At 37.9% G+C, this 15102-nt stretch overlaps 1 protein-coding gene across 1 annotated transcript in view; it reads right to left on the bottom strand.

Moving 5' to 3' along the window:
• Positions 1-2624: 2624 nt before the first annotated feature.
• FBXL13 (F-box and leucine rich repeat protein 13) overlaps positions 2625-15102 on the bottom strand; it is a 171375-nt gene continuing 158897 nt past the window's right edge. Inside the window, exons 20-22 of the mRNA XM_057732585.1 lie at positions 14847-14981; positions 9741-9904; positions 2625-2811 (exon numbers count right to left, since the gene is read on the bottom strand). Of these exons, the coding sequence (XP_057588568.1) occupies positions 2625-2811; positions 9741-9904; positions 14847-14981 (486 nt within the window). The remainder of the gene's footprint in view (positions 2812-9740; positions 9905-14846; positions 14982-15102) is intronic.

The following is a 15102-nucleotide window of genomic DNA, read 5'->3' as shown; positions in this document are numbered from 1 at the left end:
GGCAGAACAGAGTTCTTCCTTTCCTGGACTCTATTAACATTAGTGTTACATAGTATCAAATAATGATACACTGGCATGTGATGGTTTGAATTATGTTAAAATCCAAAGAGAGCTATTACCTTTTACCAGAATGGTAAAAATTCATAGATGAAATCTTATTAAAAGTTAATCTGTAGATATACAATCAGTAACCCATATCTCCTAGCATAAAATTGGGAGCTTTTTTGGTATAGCATAGTTTGAAAAATTCCTCCATAGTGCAAATTTGATTAAAAGAATTTTTTTTTTTTAGGAACCTCCATATTGTTCTCTGTAGTGGCTGTACCAATTTACATTTCCACCAACCAGATAAGAGGGTTCCCTTTTCTCCATTCCCTCCCCAGCATTTATTATTTGTAGCCATTCTAATCAGAGTGAAGTGATACCTCATTATAATTTTGATTTGCATTTCTCTAATATTTAGCGATGTTGAGCATTTTTTCATGTGCCTCTTGGCAATCTGTATGTCTTTTTTGGAGAAATGTCTATTTAGATCTTCTGCCCATTTTTTGATTGGGTTGTTTGGGGTTTTTTGATGTTGAGCTGCATGAGCTGTTTGAATATTTCGTAAATTAATCTCTTGTCGGTTGCATTGTTTGCAAATATTTTCTCCCATTCTGTAGGTTGTATTTTCATTTTGTTTAAGGTTTCCTTTGCTGTACAAAAGCTTTTAAGTTTAATTAGGTCCCATTTGTTAATTTTTTATTTTATTCCCATTACTCTGCGAGATGGATCCAAAAAGATATTGCTGCGATTTATGTCAGAGTGTTCTGCCTATGTTTTCCTTTAGGAGTTTTATAGTATTTGGTCTTACATTTGTGTCTTTAATCTACTTTGAGATTATTTTTGTGTGTGATGTTAGAGAATGTTGTAAGCTCATTCTTTTATATATAGCTGACCAGTTTTCCTAGCACAACTTATTGAGGAGACTCTTTTCTCCATTGTATCTTCTTGTCTCCTTTGTCATAGGTTAATTGACCATAGGTGTGTGGGTTTATTTCTGGGCTTTCTATCCTGTTCCATTGATCTATATTTCTGTTTTTGTGCCAGTACCATACTGTACTGATTACTGCAGCTTTGTAGTATAATCTGAAGTTAGGGAGCCTGATTCCTCCCGCTCTGTTTTCTTTCTCAAGATTGCTTTGGCTATTCAGGATATTTTGTGTTTCCTTACAAATTAAAAACAAAAAAAAAATTTTTTTTTAGTTCTGTGGGAAATGCCATTGGTAAATTGATAGGGATTGCATTGAATCTGTAGATTGCCTTGGGTAGTAGTACAGTCATTTTAAAAACATTGGTTCTTCCAATCCAAGAACATGTTATATCTTTCCATCTGTTTGTGTCATCTTCAATTTCTTTCATATGATCCAGCAATCCCACTCCTGGGCATATATCTGGAGAAGCCTATAATTCAAAAAGATACTTGCACCCCAGTGTTCATTGTAGCACTATTTGCAATAGCCAAGACATGGAAGCAACCTAAGTGTCCATCAACAGATGAATGGATGAAGATGTGGGGGGGGGGGTATAAAAAAGAATAAAATAATACCATTTGTAGCAACAAGATTGGACTTAGAGATTATCACATTAAATGAAGTAAGCCAAAGACAGATATATGATATCTCTTATATGTGGAATCTAAAAAAAAGAAAACATACAAATGAATTTATTTACAGAACAAAAATAGACCCACAGACATAGAAAGCAAACTTATGGTTACCAAAGGGGAAAGGTGTAGGGGGAGGGATAAATTAGGAGTTTAGGATTAACATGTACTCACTACTATATACAAAATAGATAGCAAACAAGGACCTACTGTATGGCACAGGGAACTATACTCAATATTTTGTAATAATTTATAAGGGAAAATCTGAAAAGAATACACATACACACACAACTGAATCACTGTGCTGTACACCTGAAATTAATACAACATTGTAAATCAACTACACTTCAATTAAAAAAAAAAAGATCTTTCTGAGACATTTCAGGGATAGTGCAAATTTGATTAAAAGGGACTGTTTCTATTCCATTTGTCTCTGACAGTTAAATGTTGAGATGAGTCCCGAGTTAATTGGCATTTAGTTCTCTCTTGTTAAATGTCTGGAAATCACTGGAAAGCTTTGCTTCCTTTAAAAATGTATGCCAATGTCCTTTATAATAAAGCCTCACAAATCCTTAAAGTCATTGCCCTCAGTCAAACTCTTACTCTGGTTTATATAGCTTTCTGCTTTCTTTTCTACAGGGAAGCTTCTAAATTCCTTGTCAATAACATCATGTCTCTCAGGATTGTTTCATACAACTGTAACCTTAGATTTGATAATCTCATCAAAACGTGTTCGTTTGATTAAGGTAAATTTAAGTGGAAAGTTTACATAGTAACAGTACTTGATTTGGTTTTTTTTAATCATGATTATTAGACAGAAGAACTCATAGATGTATTTAAAAACATCTGTAGCTGGAATAAGAATCTGGAGATGATTTGCTGCTTATTTATACTGTTAAGATCCAGCTAGTAAAAATACTTGCACCAAATGAAGTTGCCAAGTTCTACATTTTTTGTTCTTCCTGCTTGAGGTTGAAGGTCATACTGCTTCCTCTTCACTACTGTATGTTGACTCTTTCACTATTAGTTCTGAATCTTTAAGTGGTGTTGTATCTTGTTGCTCTGTAAGAGGCTTGCCTTCGCAATCATAGCCAAACCAGAGTGGAGGGTCATTAGCGTTATATTCCTGCTGCTGAACTATAGATGACATTCTTTTAGCTGCCTCCCTGTAATAACAGTGATGAGCATTAGCTAGTTGCAGAAGAAATCACTAGTGCAGAATTTTCAAACTAGATCACATTTGGAGTTAAAGAACTCACTGTCACAACTTGAAGTCATTTCACATCTCTCTTGCCTTCTTGAGAGGGAGTGTGTGGGTAAATTGTGCTAATAATCAGGATCCTGAAGCTTCAGTAGCTTAGTAGTTCTCTGGTGCAGCCAGTTCAGAGATTAACAGATACAGTAAATAGGTAAGGAAACTGCATGGCCATGGGGTGGGAACATTGAGGGCACTCTATAGCGCTCTTAAGTGAGCCCTCTGCCTGATATTTCCAGTTTCTTTGATGAGGGAGTATGCTAACCAGCCAACCTGTGAAGGCTGGCCATGCACCAGAGCAGGAGCTCTTAACCTAGAGTCCACAGATCCCTGTTGGATACGTGGATGAACTTCAGGGAGGCCCATGAACTCCCTGAAAATTCATGCAGTTTTGTATCGACTGTGCATTTTTTTGAGGAGAGGGTTTGTGACTTTCATCAAATTCTCAAAGGTGTCCATGACCAAAATGATTAAAAATACTGTTACTGTCTTTCTTAGGAGGAGGTAAGCAGTCATCTAAAAGTTGTTTGTGACCCCAGTTCCAACATGGGGAGGGGCATTCCCCACACCAGCAAGCAATTCTCAGACATCATCTGGATGTCCTATAATTCAACTCAATTTGACACTATCTACCTGGATATAGCATTAGATTCCACAAATTAAGGGCTCAATCCCACAGATCACCCTCCACTTCAGATACCAATCGCAAGTCCAGGTTGTTACCTGGGTTTCTGATCTGGAGCTGCTCACAGAACACAGAAATATTTTACTTGCTGGATCACTGATTTATTAAAGGGTATTACTCAAGAACAACCAGGTATCAGAGATGCATAGGGCAAAGTATGGGGAAAGGACACCGAGCTTCTGTGCTCTCTCCAGGCATACCCCTCTCCCCAAATCTCTGCACATTCAGCAACCTAGCAGCTCTTCAACCCTGTCCTTTTGGGTTTTTATGGAGGCTTCATTACATGGGCATGATTACTTAAATCATTGGCCATTGGTGACTGGTTCAACCTCTGTCCCTCACTTCTCCCCTAAAATCAGAGGATGATTTTTGAAACCATCCTGAAAAAGTTCCACTCCTCTATTCATGGTTGATTCCCCAGGCAAACAGCCCCCACCCTTAGGTGCTTTCCAAAAGTGACCTCCTTAACATAAACTCAGTTGTGGTGGAAAGGGGCTTGTTAGGAATAACAAGGCACCCATTTCACCTTATGGCTCTGAATCAATTTCAGGAACTGAAGATAAGAGACCAAATATTATGATAAAAGATTCTTCTGTTGTTCTTATCAGTCAGGAAATTCCAAGGGTTTGGGGAGCTGTGAGCCAGGAACCATGAAGGAATATATGAGAAATATATTTTGGTCATCTGAATGACCAAATGTATATGTCTTATAAAGCACAATATTGCCACATCAGAAAAAAACTGTATCTAACTTGAAAATAACATTTCCAGGATAAAAGGAATTTTCTAGAAAGTTGGTTTGAATCTTGAGACCAGTACTAAAAGGAAATGAGTTATTGGTAGCTTTCATAGGATCAGAAATGAGTAATAATGTTTGGGGCTACTAAAATAATAATAAAGTAGGGGCTACTTTTCCTGTTATTGCTGTATATTACATTGAGTTATTTATTGGAGAAGTTTGGAAACTGAGTGATTGATATTGGAGGCTGATATTATATACTTTGACTCAAGTTTGTGCTCAATGGCTGTATGAGTTCTGGTAAGGCAATGAAATCAAAAAAGCTAAGACACATCAGTTGTTTAAAATACTGTTTCACCTGAATCAGATCTTAGGTGTTTTAAAATAATTGTAAGCAAACTCAGCAGGAAGACAACCAAAACATTGCCAATTCTGTCTCTTACCACATTGCTTTATGGCTAATATATTAGCACTCATGAAATTTTAAAGACGTTTAAAGAACAATTTGAGTAAAAACAATTGTTATACTAATTTCTAGTTCTGAGCCACCAATCCCTGTGGATTAAAACTTGACAAACAGGTATGTTTTCTTTAGAGAAATATTTATTCTCAAATTTGAAAATGATAAGTTTATAGTCAAATATATAAAGTTTTACATTCTGTTAATTTTTTAATCTTTTTTAAAAGGTGTGATCTTATGTTTTAAACTTCTTGTATAATCTTTATATGTCCTCTAAGTAGGATATTATTATGCAAAGATAATAGTGTTATATCTTTAGCTTTCCCTATTTTCTTCTAAAGATTTTTCTCCCTTTTCAATTCTATGTAGTTGAGATTGCCATATTTTTCAAAGTGTTTCCTGGGAGGTTTTTTTTACCTCAAGAATGTACTACAATATAATACCAAATGATGGGGGACTCTGAAGCATAAAACATTGCAACTATCAGTTTCAAATGGTTAAAACACTATTCTGGGTAACAGAGCTCTACTGTTACTTACCCTTCAGCCTGTCTCTGCCTGTCTGAACTTTACCCATCTTTCAAGACTCCAACCCAATCCTTTCCTCCTCTGAGCTTTTATAGGAAGTTGATCATAGAATTAATTTCTTTCCACTGCATAACTTCATGGTATTGATTGTTTATAATTTTAAACTTTGTTATTTTCCTTTTCTTTAAGAAGGTGTTTAAGGGTATATTACATTTCTTTGTATCTCCCTGAAATTCAGCAGTAACAGCCAAATCAAGAGAATTTAGTAGCTTACACCAAGAAGTCCTTTAGCTCTCTTATCTTCTGCTGGTTTTTGTTTTTGTTTGGTTTGGGTTTTTTTAGTATTTATTTTATGTATGTATGTATTATTTATTTATTTATCTTTGGCTGCATTGGGTCTTAGTAGCGGGATCTTTGTTGAGGCATGCAGAATCTTTGATTGCAGCGCGTGGGCTTTTCGTTGCCGCACACGGGCTTCTTTCTAGTTGTGGCGTATGGGTTTTCTCTTCTCTAGTTGTGGTATGCAGGCTCCAGGGTGCATGGGCTCTGTAGTTATGGTGCACAGGCTTAGCTACCCTGCAGCTTGTGGGATCTTAGTTCCCTGACCAGGGACCGAACCTGCATCCCCTGCATCAGAAGGCGGATTCTTTACCACCGGACCACCAGGGAAGACCCTGTTTTTGTTTTTGTTTTTGCTTTTTAGTTTAGAAGAGGCATTCTTAGGTTGCTGTTTCCAATATCCTAAGAGCAGAACTCTGGACACACATACTATATTTCACAGTTGTTGGTAATGATTTAATACCACTGATGATAACAAGTCTACTGCAGTGAGAGGCCACAGTGGTCTTGACCTATAGGAAAAGGACATGTTTGGGGAATAAAAGATTTGTACGTAGTTGACCAAATTGTGTATAACTATTGGCCTCAGAAGAGCAACAGCTTTTGAGAATTCTAGATAACTGGTAAGAGGATAAATACTCTTAATGCTAAGTTTGGGAATGTATAAATAGAGTTCCTCAGTCAGTTATAAGCCCTGGTAAGTTAGATGGTAATTGTGATATAAAAAAAATTAGCAAATAATGGGAGCTTGAGAAAATAACAAGAAAAAGAAAGTTGGGGATTTTGACTCTATCAACAAGAAAAATAGGGAATGAATAGGGAGACTACTCGTTAAATGCAGTGTGATGTGACAGAATCAAAATGAACTGTATATTTTTTTTAAAAAAAGAGGTGCATATTGAGCCCCAGCCATGGATGAAGTACACAGTGGTACGTGCATTTCTTAGATTTTCTTATTTCTTGATTCCACACCACCCCTACTTTAGCTTTGAGTGGTAAGCGCTGCTCTCCATTCTACCCACAGACAGCTTCAGTGAAACTAAACATCAGAGCATCTCCTGACCATTGGAGGTGATCCAGACTAGAGAGGAGCGAAGGATCAGGTCTGAGACCTCTCTTCCGCCAGTCACAAATCCCAGAAAGTTAAGGCCTCCTTGAGTATAGAATGTCTCTAGGGCATATCTTAGTCCTACGTACTTTCACAGCAAGGGTGGTCCTGGGGAAAACTGAAAATCTGAATCTGTCTAGGCAAATCTGATATTATTTTTAGAATTTGAATACTAGTGTAAGTCTAGTCTAGTTCCTCTCCACCCTTTAGAAAATCCTTAGGCCATGAACTAGCTGCCCTCAGCTTCTTACTAGAATCTTTGGCAGCCTCACATGGACTGACTCCTAAGACTCAGGACCTAACCAAGAGAACAGACCAGCATCGTGACTGCCAGTGAGTTTCTCTGAGTTCTTTTTCACAGCATCCTGTGTAGCTGTGTGTTTGCACACAAGCACTTTTGAGAAGTATCAGGAAACTTGAAAATGTAGAAACTGAATGCTCCTGCCAGAAACGTCTGTTTGTCTCAAAGTTCCTTGCTCTCTTTATAATAGCTCGATGCTGTAGTATAAACAGGAGCTAGGAAATATTGAAAAGAAAATGTCTACTTAGGAATCACTGTGTGTTCTAAGTTTCGTCAAGTGCATATGGAATCCTTCGAGTACCTTCTACTCAGGTACTCAGGCCTGAATGACTCCAAGATTTTGTAGGAAATGATTTGGGAATTGGAGCAGTCTACTGCTTTGGTTAGTCATTACACATTTAACCCGGTGAGAGAGGTTTCTTTGGATCAGTATAGAACAATGATTTTCAAACACAATATGCCACAAACAGTTGTAAAGTATCACATTAGATGATTAATAATAATGACATCTTGAAGTTTGTAAGTGATTTTTTTAATAAATTAAAGGGGATTCCAGTTTATCCCTATAATAACATTACTTGTCCTCACATTCCCTTCTAGTTTCTTGAGTAAGCTAAAAGGGGAATTTGGAGCCTACACCAAAGATTACTCATAATCAGCCTCTTATTTATGCGTCAGCAAGTAAATTGGGCAAACAGTACTTGTCTCCCCTTGTTGATCAAATCCCTTGAATGTTAGAGCTTGAAAATAGCTTGAAAATCACTAGCCGCCCTACTGTGGGGACAGCCCTTCTCCATTGCTAGACAAGGATAGAATCAGAGAATTCTAGGCCTCTTTCTTGCTGGATCTTAGCAGGAGCAGAGCTATAAGGGAGACTAAAGTGGTTTGGCCTCTTTAGACAATGAGATGGGCAGACAAGCCCACTCCCCTCTAAGCATTAGGGCGAAGTCTCTGTCTGCTTCTTGCTGATAGGTAGGGACAGTCAGGCTTGGTAGTAGGAAACAAAATAGGCCTTTTGGCTGTCCTGGATTAGGTAAAGGAATTTTCCATAGATTTAGTTAACTAGAGTTTTGCATTGGGTTTTGGGGCCAACCCCAGCTAGTAGTAAAATCTTACTTGTTTTATTTTCTTTGCATATTTTTTATCTAAGGACCTTGCAAGAGAAGTGGGTAGTCAAAGGCAGAATTTGGAAATTACTAGATGTCTTGTGTCTTCTTGACCAAGCACCATATTTATTACACTTTAATATCCCATACCATGATTAGGTTCACCATGTTTAGGTTCAGAGAGGCCCTGGCTAGAAAATCTTCATTCATTCTACTTAAAATCCTACATTTTAGAAGTTCAATAATATTACCTCCCCAAAATAATGATTGGCAAAATGCAATCAAAAGATTAGAAGCTAAACTCCTTGTAATACGTTATTCGTTTACTGTCATCTTGCCCAAAGTTGGCTGTTTAACAATATGACAAAGTCAGCAGGGACTCCTAGGACCTTATTTCATGGTATACACTTTAAATGAAATTAATAATATCCATGTCAGTCATCTCCAGACCTATCAAGAAGGGCTGAGTCTCCACTCCTCTTCAAAAATTTTCAAGAATCTGCCCCCTTTTTTCTGATCCAGCTTCAGTTGGCTGCCCTCCTCCCCAGCAAGCCTGGGCTCAGTGGGAGTGCCTGTTTTACAAGTAATAGTTTCGGTTTTGCTTTGTTTTTCATTTCATTTTAGCATATACACCCTTAGATCAGAAATCATTTTCTTCCTCAGTCATCAAGTGACCAGATCTCATGGTTCAGCTCATGCCAGTGCTGCTTAATTAAGAAAATTCCTCCCTGAAATCTACATACTTAGAACACATACTTAGAACACAAAGTACTTTATACTTTGATAATAATAATTCTTAGTATTCATTTTTCCAACCTTCAGAAATGAACCTGAACTTCAGGGATTGGTCAAGTGTTCTCATTTGAACACTCCACAGGTTGCTTCATCAGGTCAGTTAAAATACTTGCACATTTTTACTTTCAGTCAATAGAAAAAAAATGAACAATGGAGCAAATAATTCACTCTAAAAACTTGCAGGGTAGACACCTAATGCCTTCTACCTTTATAGATTGCCTATTTACCCAACTGTAATTTCATTGGAAACATTTTGTAAACTGAGTAAATAGGCATTTGGCCTATAGCAGTCATCAGAATATCTTATTCTGAGCTCTAGACTTTAGTTAAATAAAAACTACCAAACAAATAGCTTTGGGAGAGATGGGGCTCTTAAGATAACTGTTAGTAATTTGCACCTAATTGTGAGCTAGTTTAATCTGATTATTTTCTTAACCCCTTGAGGAGATTAACTGAATGGAAATATTTTGAGAGAGGAGTAGAGGAGGAGCTAGTGATTATTCTGTGAGGAACGGAGTTAAGGCTTTAGGCATCTGCACGGTCAAGGAAAGGGAAGGACTAAGAGTAGAAGGGCTACTGGGAAAGGAATATGAAACCACAAAGACTATTTTAGAGGGGGCTTCCCTTGTTCAGCTCAAAATATTGGCTTCCATTAGGTAAAAAATAAAATGAAACCTTCCTAACTCTGAAAGCCACTATGTATTATGAATGCCATGGCGATATATTCTATTTTCTCAGAAAGTAAATCTCAAAGCTTTTCATATTCAGGTACATACTTACTTGGAAATAAGTGTGCAGTATAGCATCTTTAGGATCCGGAGTTGTTTGCAGCCCATCTGAAGATTTGCAAGCATTTGGTCAGTAAGCAGGATACAACCGGAAACATCCAATATGTGCAGGTAATGGCATTTTGCCGATAGCATCTCCATTGCTGAGTCAGTAATCTAAACACAGCCAAAGTAACTACTGATTATTCCAACAAACTCCATCCCAGGGAAGAATAGTGTATTGGTCAGTTTGGGCTGCTATAACAAAATACCATAGACTAGATGGTTTAAATAGCATACATTTATTTTTCACAGTTCCAGAGGCTGAGAAGTCCAAGATCAAGTTACCCACAGTTTCAGTGTCTGGTGAAGGCCCTCTTCCTGGTTTGCAGATGGCTACCTTCTTGCTGTAGCTTCACATGGCAGGGAGTGAGCTCTAGTTTCTTTCTGTTCTTTAAGGACACTAATTCCATCATGGTGGCTCTACCCTCAGTGACCTCAGTCTAAACCTAATTAGCCTTCCCAAAGCCTTACCTCCTAATATTATCATATCAGGGATGAGGATTTCAGTATATGAATTTTGCAAGGACATAAACACTTAATCCATAACAGATAGAATCAGAACCGTTACAGATTCTCTTTAGAGACTAGCTTGTCACGTGATAAGCCTGTAACTCAAGTTAGTGATTTAAGTCTGTTTCCAGAACAGTAACATGTTTCAAGTGGCACTAGTAGAATTTGTGGCCTTGCTTTTATTTTCATTTTAGAGTTCTCTATTTGGGATCAGAAACTTCATCAGAATTTCCCTGTAATACCTGTCACACCAGTATGAGCAACTTATGAAATGCTGCTGTAATGCGATTTAGCTTTAAACTTGAATTCCTCTCTAAGGCATCATCAATTTGAGAAACATAAGTTTAATGACATCACGTGTTACAAAACTATAAAATATATAGTTAACCTGCACTGAAGTTAACCTGCAGACAGGATCAGATTGCTATGAGAAGGAATCTGGACATCTCTGATGGTTTGTGTACAGAGTAATTGGTCCTGGAAAGGGACAAGTAAGTGGGACAAATGTTTGTAGGCAGCAGGGGAAAGAAGAGCACAAGCACAGAGACTACATGAATCTCACTCTGAGAATTTCTGCTCAGGGTTCCAGCATCCTGAGAGCTTGCCCAGATGTTCTGCGGAGGTAATTCAATTCCACTTCTTGGATTACTTCACTTACTCAAGGTTTAGCTTTGAATTTATAGCTGAACTGAGACTTGCTGCAAAACCAGCTAGATTACTCTCGCCAAAGGAATTTTTTTCCAACTGGGTTTAATTACTTATTTTAAATGTTTGAATATTCTAAAAAACATGCCATGAGGCTAAGCTATTGTTTTTAACATAAAACTGAGAGAATTATGCAGAAAAACCCTTCAATTTGAAATGTATACTTTTTATGTATGGAAAAATAGATGTCATTGTCTAAGCATGCCCTGTTTCCAGAACATGCTCAGGACCAAGGTTTAACATTGCAACTGATTCTCACAAAAATGCCTTCAGACCTTCCTGCCATACTCTATGTGTCTCTGAGGATCTGATGTCATTGGGGGGGTTGGTGAGCCCTCAGAATTGTAGAGAGAAGGGAAGACAATGAGTTGATGAAAAGAATATTGGACAGATAGAGCTCAGAGTGCTAGGTTTTATTGACACTGGGGGAACTGAAAAGGAGCCCAACATTAGATCAGAATCCCAAGTGTTCAATGACTGAGGTGCTATTTTGTGGACTTATGGAAACTGGAAACTGGAGGTGGAGATGACCGGCCATGCTCTTAACTCCCAGATACAAGGCCTGATCTCAGTTCAACTGAGCAGAGATTATGTTATTCCCATTTTAGTGCTGGGAAGGTTGAGGTCATAGTACTACTCACTGACCTTGGAGGCGAGCTGGTTGAAGGGACCTTGGAGTTGGATAAGATGCCCATTCAACATTGACACATGGGCTTTTGGGAAACCTACCTAGAATGATGAGCCAGGCACTAATGTGTTTTATGGCTCATCAGAAGCAATGGAGCTGAAATATATGAGACAGGACCACAGCCTTATGATTTCTGAGGCTGTGAGGAGTGTTCATATTGGTCCAGATTATGGTCATTACATCTTCTGAATCAGGATACTCATTTTACTTGCGTAGATGGTAAAGCTAAATCCTTCTTATCCCTTACATTGAGGTTCTGAAATAACCATTCCCCTTCCTTTTTCTCAGCCTAGATCTTCAACGTAGAGTGATTCATTTTATAATATCTTATTTGTGTAATATCCTCCTTAGTTTCTAGGCTGCAAGACAATATCCACCACACACATTATAGAAAGAACCCTCAGTTTTTCCTTACCATAAAACAAACCAAAATGAAATGAAATGAAATGCAAAAAATTCTCTGCCTCAATTCCTGTTCTCATTAGAGTCTTTCCTTTTCTCATTCTCCCACTTTCCTCCCTTATTAGTGGAGCCTTTTAAGAGCCCAGTCGCCATCTATGCCTGCTTTACAGCCAGGGCAGTTCCCAGTGAGCCGTGTGTTACCCATGTGTCCACGTGTCCATGTGCAGTGAAAGCAAGGACCCTGAGAGCTGTGACTGCTCAAGCTGCAGAGGGGCCATGGTCAGTGCTGCAGTGTCCTGAGTTCCTTGGCCCAGCTTACTTCTAGAACCAAATGATGTTGACCAGAAAGACACCTGGTTTCCCTGGTTCTAAACAAGTACAATATTGAACAAAAAGAATTTTGCTGTGAATTTTCTAGATTAATGTTGCATGATTTACCATATCTTTCTCACCACTGCCTCCTTCTCCTTATTGTGGCACAGTTAATGATGGAGGAATAAGGTATTTCTAAGCATCACTCTCTTAATCTACTCACCATGCAGCCTAAACAACTGAGAAGCTGAATTTTTAGACTAGCTAGAATGCAAGGTGTCTTGAAAGTTCAGGTGATGCTTTAGTAAATAGAAGCCCATCAGTGTGCACAACAGAAGAGGACAAGTTTGTTAATAACCTTGCAATTTCTGAGGATTTTTAAAAAGATTTTTTTAGTTTTCTTCCCTCTGAGTATTTTACTCCCTCTAAGTTTTTCCTGTTAATTTGTTTTTGTCTTTATCTTCTACTTTAGAGGCTTTTCTCTTAAGTCTAGTCTCTTATGTCCTTGATTGTCTGCTCAAGATTAATAGTGGAGAGCTAAAAGCTGATTGGAAGATCTGAGTGATATGGGCCTTCTCTACATTAAACTTCAGTGGTCTAGATGGATGTGTTATTTGTTGGAAAATCCACAAATATCAGTATTTTTCAATCTTTCATCTTGGGCTATTCAGAGTCCCCAGAAAAGAGGCTTCCAATCTCCTGCCTGGAGGGAAAGATCTGGCAGCCAAATTCTGAATGCTGTGTTGGAAAAGTGCTGAGTGTCTCTGCATTCAGCATTTAGTCACTTAATTCCCATTTTCATTTTTGTACCCAAGCTCTCAATTAAACATGAGTCTCCCAGCCCGGCAACCTTCTGTTTTATCATCTGGAGAGCGGATAGTAGAGAGATTTCACTCCCCCTCTCCCAGAGGACATTTAGCAATACCTGGAGACACTTTTTATTGTTATGACTAGAGGTGTGGGGGGCTAGGTGCTACTGACATATAGTGGATAGAGGGCAAGATGCTGTTAAACAGCCTACAGTGCACAGAACAATCTCCCACTACAAAGGATGATCTTGTCCAAAATATCATTAATGCCGAGGTTGAGAAATACGGCTCTAGGAAATACATCTCAAATCTGGTGAGAGTGGGCAGGGGCAGCTGCCCAGAGGTATGGAGTAGGGGAGGAGATCTAGGCATCTATCTACTTCTCGAGAACTTTTAACCTAGTCTTCCTTAATTTAGCCACCCTCTTAACCCAGTTCCAGAGGTACACAGTATTGCCAAGTTTGAAGATGATGGTGTAAATCCATTTTTCCCCCAGCTTTCTCTACTGTTGGCTTAGGATTCAACGCTATCTCTGGTATGCTTGATTAGTTCATCTATTTTCAAGCTTCCAAAATTTTACTGCTCTTGTCTCCTCTACTGTTTTCCCTACCAAAGTGGTGCCTCACCCTTCTTCTGCAATTTTGGTAGGGTTTCAAGAGGAAACAAAATTATATGTGTATATTCAATCTCCCATATTAATCTAGAACCAGAGATCTCTATTTCTTGACATGGGGATATAGCCATAGTATATTAAGAGAAAAGTTTACAATGTATTTTAGAAAGTATGATTCTATTCTTTAAAAAACAAGACAAAGCAGAAAGCTTCTGTAACTATTGCTAATCTCTGTACATAGAAAAGAATTCTAGAAGAATAAGTATAAAATGCCAACAATGGTTATGTCCTGGATGGTGGTATGACTTTGAATTTTTACTTTCTCCTTCACACTTTTATATGTAGTCCAAAGATTTTGCAATGAATATACATTCCTTTCAAAGACAGATGTCAAAAAAAATTATCAAACACTTGAAAATAAGACAAAAGATGATTGCATATCCTTTCAGTGTCTTACTGGAACATTGTTTTAACAGATGCAACTGAGAAATTCTATAAGGAATTATGCTTTTGTTTGACCTACTGTTTACTATTGATTAGGGCCCAAACTCTATTGTTATATTTTTGTCCGGGGGAGATACAAATTATTTCTGTAGAAACTATAACTCTAAGGTTATGGATTTATTACCTTGTAGGACATTAATCAACTTTGGATTTAACCCAACAATCATATTCCAACATTCTTTCTTCAGTTCCTATAAATACCCAGTTCGATCAAACGCTCAATGAACTGATTTTACCATTTTGCTGGTTCTCTCATTAATGAATTAAATAAATATCTGACACATTTTTATATTTGTATGAGAATTGTCTTTAACTTCTTGCAAATTCTACTTTGACACAAATGAAATCATAAAGCTATTTCCAATTTGGGGAAAGAAGAAAACTCTAATGAATACCTCAGACATGGCAAAGAAAACAAGTTCTATGGTGAGTCCAACCCCTAATTGCTACCCTGCCTGGGTTCTTTGGCAGTACTTCAATCCAATATGTCTGAGCTCTGACTCCTGCACATACCTTTGGACAGCCAGCAATGCTGAGAGATGTGAGAGTAATACAATAAAAGGCCAGTGCTTTAATAATATCATCTGACAGCTGGGGACAATAAGAGACATCCAGATGTTCCAAGATCAGTGAGCCTTTGCAGAATGCCTGCAAGAAATTCCAAAGTCAAAGGTTTTTTTTTCTTTTTCTTAGTCTTTATTCAAATGTTGTATACATCTACAGCCATCTTACCCATAGCGGTTAACTTACTATGCATTTCAGTTTCTGA

Source organism: Hippopotamus amphibius, chromosome 4 (genome assembly GCF_030028045.1).
Source record: "Hippopotamus amphibius kiboko isolate mHipAmp2 chromosome 4, mHipAmp2.hap2, whole genome shotgun sequence".
Lineage (NCBI taxonomy): Eukaryota > Metazoa > Chordata > Mammalia > Artiodactyla > Hippopotamidae > Hippopotamus > Hippopotamus amphibius.
This window is presented reverse-complemented; position numbering and strand designations above follow the sequence as displayed.